Source organism: Scyliorhinus canicula, chromosome 4 (genome assembly GCF_902713615.1).
Source record: "Scyliorhinus canicula chromosome 4, sScyCan1.1, whole genome shotgun sequence".
Taxonomy (NCBI): Eukaryota; Metazoa; Chordata; class Chondrichthyes; order Carcharhiniformes; family Scyliorhinidae; genus Scyliorhinus; species Scyliorhinus canicula.
The window spans coordinates 3,336,565-3,357,740 of record NC_052149.1 but is presented as its reverse complement, the minus strand read 5'-3'; the positions used below and the strand labels follow the sequence as shown (position 1 = coordinate 3,357,740).

Sequence of the window (21,176 nt, the reverse complement as noted above, 5' to 3'; positions counted from 1 at the left end):
AGTGCTGGGTTGGAGGAGGTGACAGAGGTAGGGAGGGGTGTAGGACTGAAGGAGGTTACAGAGGTCAGGAGGGGTGTCGGGTTGGAGGAAGTTACAGAGATAGGGAGGGGATTAGGTTGGAGGAGGTTACAGAGATAGGAATACGTGTTGGGTTGGAGGATGTTATAAAATTGACAAAGTTTAAGGTTGGGTGAGATGAAAGAGATATGGAGGGGTCCATGGTTGGAGGAGCTTACAGAGATGGGGGTTGTAGGGTAGGAGGAGGTAACAGAGTTAGGGATGGGCATAGGGTTGGAGGAGGATGCAAAGATAGGGAGGGGTGTTGGGTTGGAGGAGGTTACAGAGATGGGCGTAGGCTTCGAGGAGGTTACAGAGATATGGAGGGGTGTAGGAAGTTACAGATGTAGGGAGTGGTGTAGGGTTGGAAACATCTGTTGGTCAAGACTTGTTGGAAACCCCACCAACGTGACATCACACCAGCAGAGAGGGAGTTCCTGAAGTGGGGTGAAATTACAGCGAGGAAACCCATTAATGACATTTAAATGTCTGGTAATGGAGTTCCAAACCTTTCATGGCGGGAATGCCATGCAGATATTTGTGGGGGCGAGGTGGGGATAATGTCAATGGGAAATCCCGCCGTCCTTAAAGCCCATTTGTGACTCCCATTGTATTCTCCGGCTTTCCTGCCTGCTGAACATAGACATAGAACATACAGTGCAGAAGGAGGCCATTCGGCCCATCGAGTCTGCGCCGACCCACTTAAGCCCTGACTTCCACCCTATTCCCCCTAACCCAATAACCCTTCCTAACCTTTTTAGTTACTAAGGGCAATTTATCATGGCCAACCCACCTAACCTGCACATCTTTGGACAGTGGGAGGAAAGCGGAGCACCCGTAGGAAACCCACGCAGACATAGAACATAGAACATAGAACACTACAGCGCAGTACGGGCCCTTCGGCCCTCGATGTTGCGCCGACCTGTGAAACCATCTGAAGCCTATCTGACCTACACTATTCCATTTTCATCCATATGTCTATCCAGTGACCACTTAAATGCCCTTAAAGTTGGCGAGTCTACTATTATTGCAGGCAGGGCGTTCCACACCCCTACTACTCTCTGAGTAAAGAAACTGCCTCTGACATCTGTCCTATATCTCTCACCCCTCAATTTAAAGCTATGTCCCCTCGTGTTGGTCATCACCATCCGAGGAAAAAGACTCTCACTGTCCACCCTATCTAACCCTCTGACTATCTTATATGTCTCTATTAAGTCACCTCTCAGCCTTCTCCTCTCTAACGAAAACAACCTCAATTCCCTGAGCCTTTCCTCGTAAGACCTTCCCTCCATACCAGGCAACATCCTAGTAAATCTCCTCTGAACCCTTTCCAAAGCTTCCACATCCTTCCTATAATGTGGTGACCAGAACTGCATGCAGTACTCCAGGTGTGGCCGCACCAGAGTTATGTACAGCTGCAGCATGACCTTGTGGTTCCGAAACTCAATCCCCCTGCTTATAAAGGCTAGCACACCATATGCCTTCTTAACAGCCCTATTTACCTGGGTGGCAACTTTCAGGGATTTATGTACCTGGATGCCGAGATCTCTCTGTTAGAATAGAATAGAACAGTACAGCACAGAACAGGCCCTTCGGCCCTCGATGTTGTGCTGAGCAATGACTCACCCTACTTAAACCCACGTAACCCATATACCCGTAACCCAACAATCCCCCCATTAACCTTACACTACGGGCAATTTAGCATGGCCAATCCACCTAACCCGCACATCTTTGGACTGTTCATCTACACTACCAAGAATCTTGCCATTAGCCCAGTACTCTGCATTCCTGTTGCTCCTTCCAAAGTGAACCACCTCACACTTTTCCACATTAAACTCCATCTGCCACCTCTCAGCCCAGCTCTGCAGCTTATCTATGTCCCTCTGTATCCTATAACATCCTTCAGCGCTATCCACAACTCCACCGACCTTCGTGTCATCTGCAAATTTACTAACCCATCCTTCTACACCCTCTTCCAGGTCATTTATAAAAATGACAAACAGCAGTGGCCCCAAAACAGATCCTTGCGGTACACCACTAGTAACTGAACTCCAGGATGAACATTTGCCATCAACCACCACCCTCTGTCTTCTTTCAGCTAGCCAATTACTGATCCAAACCGCTAAATCACCTTCAATTCCATACTTCCTTATTTTCTGCAATAGCCTACCGTGGGGAACCTTATCAAACGCCTTACTGAAATCCATATACACCACATCAACAGCTTTACCCTGATCCACCTGTTTGGTCACCTTCTCAAAAAACTCAATAAGGTTTGTGAGACATGACCTACCCTTCACAAAACTGTGTTGAGTATCGCTAATCAACTTGTTCTTTTCAAGATGATTATAAACCCTATCTCTTATAACCTTTTCCAACATTTTACCCACAACCGAAGTAAGGCTCACAGGTCTATAATTACCAGGGTTGTCTCTACTCCCCTTCTTGAACAAGGGGACAACATTTGCTATCCTCCAGTCTTCCGGCACTATTCCTGTCGACAAAGACGACATAAAGATCAAGGACAAAGGCTCTGCAATCTCCTCCCTGGCTTCCCAGAGAATCCTAGGATAAATCCCATCTGGCCCAAGGGACTTATCTATTTTGACATTTTCTAAAATTGCTAACACCTCCTCCTTTTGAACCTCAATTCCATCTAGCCTGGTCAACTGAACCTGAGTGTACTCCTCGACAACATTGTCTTTCTCCAGTGTAAACACTGACGAAAAATATCCATTTAATGCTTCCCCTATCTCCTCTGATTCCACACACAACTTTCCACTACTATCCTTGATTGGCCCTAATCTTACTCTAGTCATTCTTTTGTTCCTGATATACCTATAGAAAGCCTTAGGGTTTTCCTTGATCCTATCCGCCAACGACTTTTCGTGTCCTCTCCTCGCTCTTCTTAACTCTCCTTTTAGGTCCTTCCTGGCTAACTTGTAACTCTCAAGTGCCCTAACTGAGCCTTCATGTCTCATCCTAACATAAGCCTTCTTCTTCCTCTTGACAAGTGCTTCAACTTCCTTAGTAAACCACGGTTCCCTTGCTCGACAACTTCCTCCCTGCCTGACAGGTACATACTTATCAAGGACACGCAGTAGCTGTTCCTTGAAAAAGCTCCACATTTCGATTGTACCCATCCCCTGCAGTTTCCTTCCCCATCCTATACATCCTAAATCTTGCCGAATAGCATCATAATTGCCTTTCCCCCAGCTATAATTCTTGCCTTGCGGTATATACCTATCCCTGCCCATTGCTAAAGTAAACATAACCGAGTTGTGATCACTATCACCAAAGTGCTCACCTACATCTAAATCTAACACCTGGCCGGGTTCATTACACGGGGAGAACGTGCAGACTCTGCACAGATAGTGACCCAGCAGGGAATAGAATCTGGGATCCTGGCGCTGTGAAGCCACAGTGCTAACCACTGTGCTACCGTGCTGCCACTGGGCTGGAAAATCCCCTGAGGTTCCGCAAATTTACCCAGTTCCAATTGCCTTCATTTTCGGACTTAAGAACTAATCATCCCCAAACAACATCCTATCGGGTTTTTAAAAATATTGGTATAATCCAGCAATTGATACCACACCAGGCAAAATGAAATGTAAAATGAAACCTTGTGGCTCTGAAAAACATTTCAGTGTGATAATATCCAATTACTGGCACAGACTTTGGGCCAATTCATTGGCTATCAGCCAAATCAATCAAACCGAGTCACCCCTAATGTTGGCCAGTCAGCAATCACCAATCTAAAACAGCACAGCCTTCTCGATCCTTTCCTTTGGATTAAAGGCACAGGCCACTGCTTTCTTCTGCTTGAATTAAAATGGCGGGCTGCCTTAAAGACACAGGTCTGTAAATCATCCATAGATCAAAAATGTAACAGCAAAATGAAAGAAAGGGGGAAACAAAGGAATAGACAGGAAATAAACAAGAAAGACCCGTACAAAAGCAGAAATTACATCAATGCAGCCAAGCTATCTGTTCCATTACATATTTTCCACTTTTCAATAGTTTCTAAAAACATACAACCAACATAACACAGTCCCAATTACTGGATTTTCATATTATAATGAAACCCGAACACCGAACCCCATTTTGGAAATGATGCGACATAATTAAAAAGACAATTCCATTTTACGATCACATCCTACTATTTCCAATAATATCAAAAAGCATGCATTTATCTCAAGAGGGTTGGAATATAAAAGCAGCGATGTGCTACTGAGCCTTTATAAGGCTCTGGTTAGGCCCCATTTGGAGTACTGTGTCCAGTTTTGGGCCCCACATCTCAGGAAGGACATACTGGCACTGGAGCGTGTCCAGCGGAGATTCACACGGATGATCCCTGGAATGGCGGGTTTAACATATGATGAACGGCTGAGGATCCTGGGATTGTATTCATTGGAGTTTAGAAGGTTAAGGGGAGATCTAATAGAAACTTACAAGATAATACATGGCTTAGAAAGGGTGGACGCAAAGAAACTGTTTCCGTTAGGCGAGGAGACGAGGACCCGTGGGCACAGCCTTAGAATTAGAGGGGGTAAATTCAGAACAGAAATGCGGAGACATTTCTTCAGCCAGAGAGTGGTGGGCCTGTGGAATTCATTGCCGCGGAGTGCAGTGGAGGCCGGGACGCTAAATGGCTTCAAGGCAGAGATAGATAAATTCTTGATGTCGCGAGGAATTAAGGGCTACGGGGAGAATGCTGGTAGGTGGAGTTGAAATGCCCATCAGCCATGATTGAATGGCGGAGTGGACTCGATGGGCCGAATGGCCTTACTTCCACTCCTATGTCTTATGGTCTTATTAACATGAAGACATACCCTAAAACCCATTACAAATAAAGGTAATGTCAGTACTTTTCCCACCAGTTTTAAGCGTTCAATTTTCTTTCCACTGTGAATCTATAATTATGTTTTCTTTTCCGTCCTCGTGGATATTGTTTACATTGAATGATTGATGTAGCAGACTCCATCAAAACAGTCTGCTATTCCAATCACAACATCTTTCCAAAAATGGAAAGTGGATTATGCCCCATACAGATAATTTTGTTGGCAACATCAACTTCAAAATCCTGCCGCACTGAAACCAAACTCAATCTCTCCTTCTCAATAGTAGATTTTTCTTTTGATGGCTATTCAACTTCCCTGAAAAATAGCCACTGGCTTTTTGATATCTGGGCCATCATTGTCCTGTAATAACACAGCCCCAATGCCACAAGCACTTGCAGCAACAGCCAGTTTAAGCTGTTTGGAATAAATTAGCTATAGCTGGCACAGCTTTTAGATATTTGAATGCAGTTTGGCGCTCCAATGTCCCGTTAAACTTCCTATTATTTTTCAGAGGTACACTAAGTTCCTTCTCAATTTGGTACGGCCTGCTAAACGTGACTTTTAACACCGCCCAATATTGGCAACAAAACTGATACTTTCTCCCCAGCTACAAAACTACGATCTTTCACTTTCCTATCTGCTTCTGTTTTCATTACCTGCTGTGATATTTTTAAATGCTCTCTTACCAATTCAGATGTCTCCAGTTTTTCCCTGGAGTTTAATACATAGTCCAAGAGTGTGCTTTCTGATTTCTTATTCAATAGCTTAATGGAATTGAGTGCTCCGCGCACCTTATGACCATGTACCAATTCAAAATGACAACATTTTGTGGGTAATTATGACTAAATGTCCTCATCATGGTTTTCAAAGTCTCATGCCATCTCTTTAACTCTCCTTCTGACTCTGGATGGTATGCTGATGAATTAAATTGCTTTATCGCTAGGCTATTCGTGACTGCCTTAAATAACCTTGGCCTTGAATTTGACCCTTGATCCGATTAGATTGCTTTTGGTAAACCATGTCTAGAGAAATGAATTGGTCAATTCCTCAGCAACACTTTTTGTTGCTGATGGAACCATCAATTCACCAGACACGTGTTTCCGATGGGAATCTAGGCTTTAATCGACTTACTTCAGAGCCAGCCTGTTACCTGTCGATGAACTCGTAGTGACCCAGGCTGACTCTGGACACGGGTATTTATACAGCTGCACTAGGGGGAGGAGTCATGGGCGGAGCCAAGGGTGGAGCCCAGTACAAGTTCCTGAGTACTCCCAGCGCTACTCCCCCTAGTGGTAGGACAGCACTACTGCGCTTACAAAGACAGTGTGAATTAACATATATGCATCTTTATTACATTCACCACATTCACCCCCTTCAAAAAAATCAAGTCCGGCGGGGGTGGTGGTCTAGTCTATAAAGTCAGTCTGTTGGGCGGTCGAACTGTCCGCTGTGATCTGCGGAGCACCGGGGTTGCAGCCTCTTGCGGTGGCTGGATGGGTGTTGTGTGCTGAGGTACGATGGCGGACTCCAGGGAGGGTTTTATCCGAGCATCATACTCTTCTGGTTCGACCGGGGACTGGGGGCGCTGGGGGCTGGCCGGCGCGGGGGCGCGGAACTGGTGGAGCGAGCTCGTGGGCTCGGGAGCGCGAGGGGGCGGCAGCATGGGGTGTAGGGTGAGAGCTCCTTCTGTGGGGGTAGAGGGGGCGCTGGATCCGGCGGGTGCCAGATCCCGGAGGGATACTGTGTCCTGACGGCCGTCAGGGAACTCGACGAATGCGTACTGGGGGTTGGAGTGGAGCAGGCGCACCTTTTCAACAAGGGGGCCGGTTTTGTGCGCCCTGACGTGTTTCCTCAGGAGTACGGGGCCCGGCATCCTCAGCCATGCCGGAAGTGAGACCCCCATGGTAGTGCCCCTGGAAAAAATGAAGAGCCTCTCGTGAGGGGTCTGGTTGGTCGCCGTACACAAAAGGGACCTAATAGCGTGAAGCGCATCTGGGAGGACTTCCTGCCACTGGGAGACTTGGAGCTTTCTGGACCGGAAGGTCAGTAGGACGGTCTTCCAGACCATTGCGTTCTCCCTCTCCACCTGATGACTGTGTGGGAGGTCATGTTGGGGCACGGGATAGCGAATGGAAAGCAGGAGAACTCGTCTACGACGTTTAAAAAGTAAACGTTTTTGTTAGTTGAGGGGAGTGGCCCTTTGAAATCAATCGCGAGGCGTTCAAAGGGCCTAGAAGCCTTGACCAGGTGGGGCCTTTCTGGTCTATAGAAGTGCGGTTTGCACTCCGCACAGATCGGCCAGTCCCTGGTGACCGCTTTTACCTCCTCGTTGGAGAAAGGCAGGTTTCGGGCCCTGATGTAGTGGGCGAGCCGGGTGACCCCCGGGTGGCAGAGGTCATTGTGGATGACTTTTAATCGGTCGATCTGCGCGCTGGCGCATGTCCCGCGGGATAGGGCATCCGGAGGCTCGTTGAGCTTCCCGGGTCGCTATTTGATATCGTAATTGTAGGTGGAGAGTTCGATCCTCCACCTCAGAATTTTATTCTGAACCAGGGGCTGGTTTAGCTCACTCGGCTAAATCGCTGGCTTTTAAAGCAGACCAAGCAGGCCAGCAGCACGGTTCAATTCCCATACCAGCCTCCCCTGACAGGCGCCAGAATGTGGCGACTAGGGGCTTTTCACAGTAACTTCGTTGAAGTCTACTCGTGACAATAAGCGATTTTCATTTCATTATCATTTTTTATTTTGCCCCTTTGCGAGTTGTCGAACATGAAGGCAACCGATCTTTGGTCGGTGATGAGGGTGAACCTCCTACCTGCGAGGTAGTGCCTCCAGTGACGGATAGCCTCCACAATGGCTTGTGCTTCTTTCTCGACTGAAGAGTGTCGGAGTTCTGAAGCGGAGAGGGTACGGGAGAAAAATGCAACTGGTCTCCCTGCCTGATTTAAAGTGGCTGCAAGAGCTACCTCTGAGGCGTCGCTCTCTACCTGAAATAGGGTGGATTCATCCACCGCCCGCATGGCCGCTTTGGCGATGTCCTCCTTGATGCCGTTGAAGGCCTGGCGAGCCTCGGCTGACAGGGGAAATCGTGTGGTCCTAAAGAGTGGGCGGGCTTTGTCCGCATATTGAGGGACCCACTGGGCGTAGTAGGAAAAAAATCCCAAGCACCGTTTGAGGGCCTTGGGACAATGAGGGGGAGGGAGTTCTAAGAGGGGGCGCATACGATCCGGGTCGGGGGCCAGGACTCCGTTTTCCACGACACAGCCGAGGATGGCTAGTCTGGATGTGCGGAAAACGCATTTCTCCTTGTTGTACGTGAGGTTCAGTTTCTGTGCTGTCTGGAGAAAATGGTGGAGGTTGGCGTCGTGGTCCTGCTGGTCATAGCCGCAGATGGTGACATTGTCCAAGTACGGAAACATGGCTCGCAGCCCGTACTGGTCCACCATTCGGTCCATTGCTCGTTGGAACACCGAGACCCCATTAGTGACGCCGAAAGGGACCCGGAGGAAATGGAAGAGGCAGCCATCGGCCTCGAATGCCGTGTAGTGGCGGTCCTCCGGGCGGATTGGGAGCTGGTGGTATGCAGACTTCAGATCCACCGTGGAAAAGAGCTGGTACTGGGCGATCTTGTTTACCATGTCCACAATCATAGAATCATAGAATTTACAGTGCAGAAGGAGGCCATTCAGCCCATCGAGTCTGCACCGGCTCTTGGAAAGAGCACCCTACCCAAGGTCAACAACTCCACCCTATCCCCATAACCCAGTAACCCCACCCAACACTAAGGGCAATTTTGGACACCAAGGGCAATTTATCATGGCCAATCCACCTAACCTGCACATCTTTGGACTGTGGGAGGAAACCGGAGCACCCGGAGGAAACCCACGCAGACACAGGGAGAACGTGCAGACTCCGCACAGACAGTGACCCAAGCCGGAATCGAACCTGGGACCCTGGAGCTGTGAAGCGATTGTGCTATCCACAATGCTACCGTGCTTCCCATGCTGGGGAGGGGATACGCGTCGAGGAGCGTAAATCTATTTATGGTCTGACTATAGTCGACCACCTTACGGAATTTTTCCCCGGTCTTAACGACCACCACCTGAGCTCTCCAGGGACTATCGCTGGCCTCTATAACCCCCTCGCTGAGTAGCCTTCGGACCTCTGCTCTAACAAATACCCTATCCTGCAGGCTGTACCGCCTGCTACGAGTGGCTACGGGTTTACAGTCCTTAGTGAGATTGGCAAAGGGGGGGGGGGGAATTCGCAGCGTAGCGAGGCTGCAGATCGTGAGTGGGGGCAGGGGCCCTCCGAAGCTGAGGGTGAGGCTCTTGAGGTTGCATTGGAAGTCTAGGCCTAATAGGAGTGGCGCACAGAGTTCGGGCAAAACGTAGAGTTTGAATTTCGAGTAACTAGCGCCTCGGATTGTGAGTGTCGCGGCGGTGCGCCCCTGGATCTGGACCGAGTGGGGGCCTGAAGCGAGCGCAATAGATTGCTGCACGGGGAAAACGGGGAGCGAACAGCGTCTTACCAGGTCTGGATGTATGAAGCTCTCTGTGCTCCCGGAGTCGAAGAGGCATGGCGTTTTGTACCCGTTGATATGGACATCTGCCATCGAGTTTCGTAGATTCTTTGGTCGTGGTTGGACCAGGCTGACCGCGCTGAGTTGCGGGTAGTCGGCGTCTCGATCAGCTGTGCTGGAGTGGCCCCGTGATGACTGCCCTCTGAGTCCATAGTTTAATTCGAATTCCTCCGCTGAGTTGTCCGAGCGCAGAGATGCCGATCAGGCCTGTGGATCGCACATGGCGGGCGGTGAGGAAGGTGGCGTCCAAGATGGCGGCCCCCATGAGTCGCACGTGGCCGGCCGCGTGGTGGAGGTTTTCCAAGATGACGGCCCCCATGGATCGCACGTGGCTGAAGGGGGCGGAGTCGGGGCATCGGCCACATTTGCAATGTTTGTTAATGGTATGACTCCCGGGAATCTGATAGACGCATCCATAAGTGTCAGCAAGTGCAGATTTCCATTCTTTTTCTTAGGAAGGGGTCCCATACAATCTATAAGAACTCTAGTGAAAGGCTCCTCAAATGCGGGAACAGGAATTAAAGGAGCCTCTTTTATTACACTTTACGGCTTTCGTATCACATGTCATGAGTGACATATCTGACAGAAACGAAGTACATCTTGGTGCAGTGCAGGCCAGTAAAATTGTTTCTATGGCTTGGCCTTAGTTTGCCTCATTTCTATATGCCCTCACCACTGCACACCCCTTCCCCCTCCCACCATGGATCCGCATGAGCTACTCACATCATTTATTTTCTATACCCAGGGGCTGGTTTAGCACACTGGGCTAAATCGCTGGCTTTGAAAGCAGACCAAGGCAGGCCAGCAGCATGATTCAATTCCCATACCAGCCTCCTCGAACAGGCGTGTGTGGCGACTAGGGGCTTTTCACAGTAACTTCATTGAAACCTACTCGTGACAATAAGCAATTTTCATTTCATTTTCAGGTTGCATTATAATTCATGGCTCTGCCCATTTCTGCGCTGCTTGAACATGAGGAGGACTCCGCTCTCTCGTTAGTATGTTACCCTTCAAATAATAACATTCAGGAATACACTGTGCATCTAATTCTGAGTAACCTGCTTGATATATCTGTTTTATCTTTGGACCTGGTTTTTGCAATTCTACCAATTTCCCTAAACTAAACAGTTCAATTTCATCTTGAACAATCTTACTAAAGATAGTTAATTGCACTTCACTCTCCTTATTCTTTCTCTGGACTTGTGATCAATGTAGGAATTTCAGAGATATTGTATTATATGTATTTGATGCAGTAAGGGTTAAAAGCCTGGATTAGTGAGTGTGTGACTGCTGCAGTCATGTTTTTTTTAAATCCTGGTTTACAAGATAAGCAGACACTTTGACTACAAGGGATAATTAAAGCAACGTAAAAGTTGGCCAAATGGATTTTTGTTTATCTGAAGAAAGTTCCCTGGGGAGTAGATAATTAAAGACATTGTGTTTAGTTTTAGTAAGATGATGTGGTCAATGGGGGGGAGCTGGGGTTAAAACAGTCAGGTTTGAGTTTCATTTTGCAGTTCAGTTAAAGATTTGACTGTGGACAGACCAGCAGTTTGTCTCAAAACAGTTTAGCTGAAAAGATTTTGCCTGTGAACAGAATAGCAGTTTCTGAAAATACGGGCAGGTTAAACAGTAGTTTGACACAGGCAAGACCCTGTAAGTTGGTTCCTGAAGGATCTCCCTCTCAAAGCGGTTTCTCCAAGATATCTCTTTACAGCAGGTATTCCTGGGTTGATTAACTGTATTTAAAAGTGGATTTTGACCTGAGATAGACTTTGCTTGAGTGTAAATAAAAGATAGCAGTTCGGAATCACTCCTGGAGGGAAGCATCCCTTCCTCACAGTTGCAAAAATTTTAAAAAATATTGGGGCTTCTATCAAGCAACTGTTGGGGTCAGGGTCCGGGATCATAATAGACCCGTCCTCCTGTTCCAACTTATATGTCTGTGATTTTGTAATCACACAATCCTGAAATAACCAAGGGGTTTTTATCGGCAACACTTCTGAGGATTGGTTTTCTGTAGACTGTTTGACTAGCGTCGGCATCACCATCATCTTTGTCTCTGCCGTATCACTCCCAAAGATAAGTTGAACCCCTGCAATTGATAATTACTCTATGACTCCTACAATCACATCTCCTGTCTTCAAACTACCTTTCAAGTTTACTTTAACCAATGGAACATTCTTTGCATCTCCATGAATTCCATTTATTAAAACATCCTCTTGCAAAATCCTCTCTGAAGAGAAAATATCTTTATCCCACATTTACTTATTCCATTATCTCTAGAATGTGAACATGTTTATTCATTCCATTTTGTAAACCTGAAAATACCTTGCCCTCATAAATAAAATCTTTAAACATATCTCCACCTTCTGCTCACCCTGGTCTTGAATATGCAGTGCACACATTTTCACACCTCTAGCCAATCCTGTTGTTTGATTTTCTCTGTGAATAAATCCTAGTGATTGCTCTTATTCTATAATAATAATCTTTGTTAGTGTCACAAGCAGGCTTACATTAACACTGCAATGAAGTTACTGTGAAAAGCCCCTAGTCGCCACACTCCGACGCCTGTTTGGGTACACAGAGGGAGAATTCAGAATGTCCAATTCATCTAACCTGCACATCTTTGGACTGTGGGAGGAAACCGGAGCACCTGGAGGAAACCCACACAGACACGGGGAGAACGTTCAGACTCACGGGGATTCCCAGGGGGAATCGAACCTGGGACCCTGCCGGCCACAGTGAGGTAATAGTGATAACCACTGTGCTACAGTGTCACATGTACACTCTCTTAGTATTTCCCTTACTGAGCTTCATGATTCCAACTGGTCTGCCAGCTAATTGCCAGGACGCAGACTTGGTGTGGCCAATTCTATTACACTCAAAGCATCCAGGGCTGGATTCTCCGTGTCTGAAGCTAAGTGCCAGCATCAATTGCCGCCAATCCCTCACCAATTCCGAAACCCGTGAGGGGCTAGCACTTGCGCCGCGTGGAACACCAGTGGATCATGCAGAAAACGGCCGGAGAATCGCCGGGTCCCAGGCTGTGCATGCACAGGGCTGACAAGCTGCAGCCACACACGCCTACACCCCCATTGCCGTGCCAGGAAACATAGCGCCGGCTGTACTGGACCACGTACCCACCCTCCCTGACCCCACAGCCCACCTACCGGCCACCCCCCCCACCACTCTCCCATGCCCGAGCAGAAGCCCTCCGGACAGCAGCACAGATCTAGGCCGAGTGTGGCAGCGCTGGACACACGTGGCCATGCTGTCGGGAACTCGGCCCATCGCGGGTGGAGCATCACAGGTGGGCCAGCTGACGTTACGGCAATGGCGTTGCATCAGCACGCGGTGCGGGCCCCACATTCTTACTCACTCTTTCAACTTCTTCCATCGGGCAGAAGATAAAAGTCAGAACACGCACGAACAGACTCAAAAACAGCAGATTCTCCGCAGTTATTAGACTCCGAAACGACCCTCTTACAGACTGACTTCATTAACACTACGCCCTGTATGCTTCACCCAATGCCGGTGCTTATGTAGTTACATTGTGTGCCTTGTGTTGCCCTATTATGTATTTTCTTTTTCTTTTATTTTCTTTTCATGTACTATGTTTGAGCTGCTCGCAGAAAAATACTTTTCACTGTACCTCGGTACACGTGACAATAAACAATCCAACCCAATCCCAGTTCCATTTCTTGCCTTCTTTCTCTCTCCTCTCTTTCCCCTTCTTTATTTCGGCTCTAAGTTTTTAAAATTTCTCTTTTGATATCTAATTGTTTCATTTGTAACTGATTTTTAGCCAGTTCAATTGTTTCGCCCTTTGGAGATCTTGGCTTCTCTGGTATCCTTTCCAATTCTAAATGCTGAGCTATAACCTTCAATTATATCTGCTTTTGTCACTCCTGCAGCTAATCCCAATCGCATCTTGTCTGCTCATTCCGTCGCTTTACCTTTAGTTACCTTGTGAAAACCCCTCAAGGTTATATTCTCTATTCCAAACAAGGCTGAATAATTGCCAAAGCCATTTTAAATTCTCACAACACCACTCCTACAATACCAAGCCAATCGAGGAATTATGCGTTTAGTATCCAGCCCCCAGGTTTGCTAAGAGCACAACTGATGTTAAACGCTGGGGTATTCCAAATCCCAGAAGACAAGCTCGAAGCACCTGCTCCCAACTAGATTTTGCAATTTGGTATAACGCGAGGAAGGGTGTGTAAAGCTGAAAGGGTGTCCCAGATGTTTCTGTGATATTATTAAACAAGTTAAAATATTTATTAAACAATAAAACAGACAAGAATACACGTAACTAACTTGATGGTTATAGAACATAGAACATAGAACAGTACAGCACAAAACAGGCCCTTCGGCCCTCGATGTTGTGCCGAGCAATGATCACCCCACTCAAACCCACGTATCCACCCTATACCCGTAACCCAACAACCGCCCCCCCACCTTACTTTTTAGGACACTATGGGCAATTTAGCATGGCCAATCCACCTAACCCGCACATCTTTGGACTGAGGGAGGAAACCGGGGCACCCGGAGGAAACCCACGCACACACGGGGAGGACGTGCAGACTCCGCACAGACAGTGACCCAGCCGGGAATCGAACCTGGGACCCTGGAGCTGTGAAGCATTTATGCTAACCACCATGCTACCGTGCTGCCCAGTTATGCACAGTGCCCCTAACTTTAACCAGATCCAAATGCTTTATTTTCCTTACTTCAGAGCTCTCCAAATCCAAAGAAGTTTAAACTGGAGAACAGCTAATGTGGTGCAATTCTTCAAGAAAGGAAAGAGGGAAGGACCAGTTAAATACAGGTCAGTGGGTCTAACATCATTGGTAGGGAATTTATCTGAAAAAAGTCTGAGGGACTGGATTAATCTCCACTTGGAGAGGCAAGGATTAATGAAGGGCAGTCAGCATGGTTTTGGCAGGGGGAGATCAAGGCCAGGATTCACCGATATTGCGGCCAAGCGTTGACGCCGGCGTCAAAACCGGAGCCAGCAACGCCGGAGTCAACGGGCTTCCAGGCCCAATAATTCCCTGTTCTTCGGGGGCTAGAACGGTGCCAGAGGGGTGTGCACTGCTCCAGCGGCGAATACCAGCCCTACACGGCTGGCGCGGGTCAGCGTATGCACGTCACGGCTGGCGCGGGTCTGCGCATGCGCTTGGTTGCCGTCCCCGCACTGGCCCCCGCGGGGGCAACATGGCGGAGCCCTACAGGGTCCCAGCACAGAGGAACATAGGCCCCCCTCCCCTCCCCCAGCTGATCGGTAGCCCCCGATAACGGGCTTGGCCACCGTGTGAGGCCCAACCACCCCCCCCCCCGAGTCGGATCCCCCCCCCCACCAGGATGGCCTCCGCAGCCAGAACGCCGAGGTCCCGCCGCGTGGGACCATATGTAAACCACGCCGGCGGGACTCAGTGGAATTCGGCGGGCACTCGGCCCGTTGAACGTGGAGAATCGCCATGGGGGCCGCTTTTAACAGCTACCAGAGAATCGGCAGCCCGGCGTGGGGGGATTCTCGTGCCCACCCGGTGATTCCCAGAGAATTCCGGCACATATCTAACAAATTTGATTGGGTTTTTCGAGGAGGTGACCAGGTGTGTAGATGAGGGTGATGCGGTTGATGTAGTTTACATGGCGTTCAGGACATACATGTCCTGCATGGGAGACTGATCAAGAAGCTGAGAGCCCATAGGATCCAGGGGAACTTGGCAAATTAGATCCAAACCTGGCTGAGTGGCAGGCGGCAGAGGGTGATGGGCGAAGGTTGTTGTTGTGACTGGAAGCCTGTGTCCTGTGGTGTTCCACAGAGATCGGTGCTGGGCCCCTTGCTGTTTGCCGTGTACATTAATGATCTGAGTGTGAATGTGGGGGGGGGGGGGGGGGTTGATCAGTGAGTTCGCAGTTTACACTAAAATTGGTGGTGTGGTAAATAGTGAGGAGCAAAGCCTTAGATTACAGGACGATATAGACGGGCTGGTTAGATGGGCAGATGGAATTTAACCCAGAAAAGTGAGGTGATGCATTTTGGGAGAACTAACAAGGGAAGAGCCTCCACAATGAATGGTGGGACTCTAGGACGTACAGAGGGTCAGAGGGGCCTTGGTGTGCATCTCCATAGGGCTCTGAAGACAGCACGGCAGGTGGTTAAGGTGGTTAAGAAGGCATATGGGACAGTTAGCTTTATTAGCCGAGGCATAGAATTAACGAGCAGGGGGGTTATGCTGGAGCTGTATAAAACGCTGGTTAGGCCACAGCTAGAGTACTGTGTGCAGTTCTGGTCGCCACTCTATAGGAAGGATGTAATTGCACTGGAGAGGGTGCAGAGGGAATTCACCAGGATGCTGCCTGGGCTGCAGAGTTTCAGCTGTGAAGAGAGGCTGGTTAGGTTGTTCGCCTTGCAGCAGAGAAGGCTTGGGGGGGGGGGGGGGGGTGAAGGACCTGATTGAGATGTACAAAAGTATGAAGGACATAGATAGGGTAGATAGTGTTATGGGTAGACAGTGTTATGGGTCAGGGTTTAGAAAACGCCAAAGTATATCATGGAGTTCACCTGACCTACAACTGATTATTGATTTTGGTTACGATGAGCACCAGGGCCAACTTTTCAGGTGTTCTTCAACAGAGGCCTTAAGCACTTTTAATCAAAAACAAATTTTATTCTATGAATTTAGTTAACATTTTTATAAACACACACAGTAAGCATTTTTATCAACTACAAATATAAATCCCCCACACAGCTACAGTACTCTATATATAACCATTAATAAATTCTCCCTTTAGCTGTTCCAATTTAATAACAAGATCCCATAAACCAGGAACGCCTTTTCAAAGGGGTGGCCCAGCCCACAGCACTCAGACCTGGTACAGATGCTCCTCGATCTGTTCCAAAACAGCAGGTTCGAATTTCTTACAGAAAACAGTTATTCTTTTCAAGTTATCAAGCAGTCCGGAAACAGCTTTTAAAATGCAGCTAGAGAAAGAAAAACCTTCTTTCAACCGGTGCAGAACAAAATCAGTTCAAACTCAAAGCGAAAGTAAAACTAACTCCCAGAGCCACAGCCCAGCTCCACCCACACAGCGACATCACTGAAACCATGTGATAAAACAAAAACATTTCTTAGAGGGACACTGCCATGACAATCGGAAGAAACATTTCCCCTTAGTTGGATGTCAATAATCAGGCGGCATACGTTTAAGGTATAGGGCAGGAAATATAGGGGGGGGGGGATTTGAGGAAAGACTTTTTCATTCAGAGGGTGGTAGAGGCGGGAACCCTCACAACACTTCAGGAACATTTAGATGAGCACGCAAAATGCCATAGCATAGGATACGCACCACGTGCTGGAAAATGGGATTAGAAAAGATGGGTGCTTGATGTCCAGCACAGACACAATGGGCCAAAGGACCTATTTCTATGTTGCAAAACTCTATGACTAAATACTACAGGCAAAATCCAGTAATAGTTACCACACAAGGCACTTATATCTTTGGGGTTGATTCTGACTTTGGGCAAAACAACAGGGTTTCCAAACAGGTTTTTCCACAGGCACTGTTTGTTGGGAATTCACACAGATTTTCCTGCTGTGGGCTGAGTTCTCAAAACAGCTAACTTGCATTGGGAGGAATTTCCCCCCATATACCGTTTTTCCTTTTGATCTTTCTTTATCTGAACTAACCTCCTCAGAAGTTATTTTTAATTAACTTTGTTTCCGAGACCACCATGCAATTTTAAAATTCAGACTTTATCCCCTCCTTTGAACCTCTGACATCTTTACGTTCTGTTCTCCATTGATACCAACCTGTATTAGGTAAGCATCTGTTTACAGTGTTTTTATGTTTATCAACATCAAATGCACTAATTACACAAATCTAGCCAAACTATCTCTACTATTATACTCCCAGGTTCGATCCTGGCTCTGGGTCACTGTCCGTGTGGAGTTTGCACATTCTCCCCATGTTTGCGTGGGTTTCGCCCCCACAACTCAAAGATGTGCAGGGTAGGTGGATTGGCCACGTTAAATTGCTCCTTAATTGGAAAAATGAATTGGGTACTCTACTATTACACATCTTCCATTTTTAAATAGTTTCTAAAAACACACAACCAACACATTCCCAATGATTGAATCTCCTTGATTTTCCTAATATCGCGATTGCCAATCACTTTACCAAGCTAAGAGGCAGCATGGTGGCACGGTGGTTAGCACTGCTGCCTCAAAGCGCCAGGGACCCGGCAATGAATTATGGCATTGGGTGACTGTGTGGAGTTTGCACGTTCTCCCCGTGTCTGCGTGGGTTTCCTCCGGGTGCTCCGATTTCCTCCCACAGTCCAAATATGTGCAGGCTAGGCCCTTCAGGTGCAAAAAGTACTTTCTGACATCACTCCTGACCGGCCTAGCTCTAATTTCAAGATAATGTACCTTTTTTTCTGAATTTTAAACTGTTCCCAAATGGAAACCAAACTGTTTCTTTCTCACTACAATAGATTTTGGCACCAACCTGCGGAGGTGCAGTGGCATGAAGATGGAAACTTGAACTTAATGCTTTGAATTTATTCCTATTCCGACAATCCTCAATGATTTCCTCGTCTGCAATGACATAGTTGTCCAAGGCTTTGAGAGACCAGATGCCGTTGACAATGTGATGTCGATACTGTGAGACAAGGCTGACTGGGGTGTCAAACAGGGTCAGAACAACGAGTTCTGGGCAGGAAAACAGGGATCTGACACTCCTCATGTCTCCAATGATGTTGTCATGGAGATGGAGGATCTGTAGATACTTCATTTCAGACCAGAAGTATTCATTTGGGAGATTCGTAATCTGGTAACAAAGGACAAATTGACAAAATTAAATTAGTACATCATAATTAATTAGTGCATCATATCCGGTTACAGGGCTGTGATGAAGGAGTGGCATTTATTGGATAGCTCTTATACAGAGGCATCTTGCCAGCTCTATGGAGGTAGATCTCGAGGTGAGACCAGGAGCAACTTTGAGGCTTGATTCTCCTGCTTCCAGTGGTGGGGTCAACGTGGCAAAGGCCACACAACCAACTGCCACGGGTGGTCAGTTAGACTCTTTGAGGGATCAACTAACAAGTGTGAGGGGGAAGGGAAGGGTAAAACGACAGGAAATATGATGGTGAATGGAGGCAAAGCAGCAGGTTAGCACATGGGGAGGTGGGTTCAACTACAGGGAAAATTATGGAAAAAGTTAAAGTGAAGAATAACTCAGGAGATGTTATTAATGGAGGTGTTAGGATTCAAAAAGAAAGTAAAAAAACTAGCATAAGGGTACTTGAATGCTCGAAACAAGGTAAATGCGTTGATGGCGCAAATCATCGCGAATGAGTCTGATTTAGTGGCCATTTTAGACATGTTGCAGGATGGTCATGGGAGTTAAATATCCAGGGGTATCAGACTATTCGGAAGAACAGGCAGGGAGGTAAAGGATGTGGTGCAGCTCTGATATTTAAGGATAACATCAAGGCAGTAGTGAGAGATGATATAGGTTCTATGCAGAAAAAGGTTGAATCTATTTGGGTGGAAATTATAAATAGTAAGGAGAAAAGGTCACTGATAGGCGTAGTCTATAGGTCGCCAAATAATAACATCATGGTGGGACAGGCAATAAACAAGGAAATAACTGATGCATGTAAAAATGGTACGGCAATTATCATGGGGGATTTTAATCTCCACTTCGATTGGTCAAACCAGGTCGATCAAGGCAGTCTTGAGGAGTTCATCAAATGCATTCACCAGTTTCCTCGAACAGTATGTAATGGAACCTACGAGGGAGCAAGCTACCCTAGGTCTGGTCCTGTGTAACGAGATAGGAATAATTAATGATCTCAAAGTTAGGGATCCTCTCGGAAAGAGCGATCACAGTATGGTGGAATTTAAAATACAGATGGAAGGTGAGAAGGTAAAATTCAATGTCACTGTCTTGTACTTAAACAAAGAGACTACAATGGGATGAGGAACAAGCTGGTGAAGGGAGACTGGGAGCAAAGACTTTGTGGTGGGACAATCAAGAAACAGTGGCTGATGAGGGAGAGAGAACAGGTAGAACTGGGAGAGGCATGACCGTGGGCTGCCGATCCTGACACTGGCTGGGATGGCTGGGTGGGGAGGGGTGGGGGATGATGGGGGAATGGGCCGTGAGACCGGGACTGGGGTGGTGCTCAAGCACGGACACATCTTGCTGCGCACCCCACTGACCACCCGTGAGACAGCACTGATTCAAAGGCAATCTACGAATCAAGCGTAGGTTCTGCCAACAGCTTCCTCTGTGTGGCCACGTTATTAATTCCGCACACCAACTGATCTCTTAACAGCTCTGACAAGGATGGACCAAACTTGCAATGCTCAGCCAGCCTTCAGAGTCGAGTGAAGAAATCGATAACTGACTCCCCCGGAGTCCGCCAGCTGCATTGAATTGGTTCCGCTACATCATTACAGATGGTTTTGGGTCATAATGGTTAGATTCCAACTCTACCAATTCATCAAAGGATTTTGAATCCGGAGCAGCCGGGTACATGAAGGTTGGGGCCCGCAGGCAGTCAGGGGGATTATCTTCTGTTGGTCCTCTCTACTGATGCTGCTAACTTGGAAAAAGTACCTCATTGTGCTCAGCGTACTGAACCCAATCTTCCAGGCCTGACACTGAAGGCCGCTAATTTCCCAAGGAGCGGCATTTTCAGAAAGTCTGTCCAACATGTTGCTGCACGGCAATATTCCGGAGTGGCTGGGACGTAAAAATTCGGACTTGAAGTTCCTTTTACCTCGTTGCCGGTATTGAGTCTCAGGAAGCTGAACGCGAGGGTGAATGCCGGTTTAATCATGGTGACAAAAAATCTGCATACAGCAGGAAATACATAAGCGGTGGTACAACCACCATGCCAGTCCCTGTCTGGGCCGGCCTTGTCGGTCTCTGTCCGGCCCGGCCTAGTCAGTCCCTGTCCGGCCCGGCCCTGTCAGTCCCTGTCCGGGTCAGCCTTGTCGGTCCCTGTCCGGCCCGGCCTTGTCAGTCCCTGTCCGGCCCGGCCTTGTCGGTCCCTGTCCGGGTCAGCCTTGTCGGTCCCTGTCCGGCCCGGCCTTGTCAGTCCCTGTCCGGCCCGGCCTTGTCGGTCCCTGTCCGGCCCGGCCTTGTCGGTCCCTGTCCAGCCTGGCCTTGTCGGTCCCTGTCCGGGCCGGCCTTGTCGGTCCCTGTCCGGGCCGGCCTTGTCATTCCCTGTCTGGGTCGGCCTTGTCGGTCCCTGGCCGGCCTGGCCTTGTCGGTCCCTGTCCGGCCCGGCCTTGTCGGTCCCTGTCCGGCCCGGCCTTGTCGGTCCCTGTCCGGCCCAGCCCTGTCAGTCCCTGTCCGGGCCAGCCCTGTCAGTCCCTGTCCGGGCCGGCCTTGTCGGTCCCTGTCCGGCCCGGCCTTGTCGGTCCCTGTCCGGCCCGGCCTTGTCAGTCCCTGTCCGGGCCGGCCTTGTCGGTCCCTGTCCGGGGCGGCCTTGTCGGTCCCTGTCCGGCCCGGCCTTGTCGGTCCCTGTCCGGCCCGGCCTTGTCGGTCTTTGTCCGGCCCGGCCTTGTCGGTCCCTGTCCGGGGCGGCCTTGTCGGTCCCTGTCCGGGTCAGCCTTGTCGGTAACTGTCCGGGCCGGCCTTGTCGGTCCCTGTCCGGGGCGGCC

General features: G+C 48.5%; 1 protein-coding gene across 1 annotated transcript in view; it reads right to left on the bottom strand.

Moving 5' to 3' along the window:
* The window catches only part of lrriq3 (leucine rich repeats and IQ motif containing 3), a 65,031-nt gene that overhangs the window by 26,299 nt on the left and 17,556 nt on the right, over positions 1 to 21,176 (bottom strand). The window contains exon 3 of the mRNA XM_038793595.1: positions 18,004 to 18,324. Coding sequence (XP_038649523.1) covers positions 18,004 to 18,324 — 321 coding nt within the window. The remainder of the gene's footprint in view (positions 1 to 18,003; positions 18,325 to 21,176) is intronic.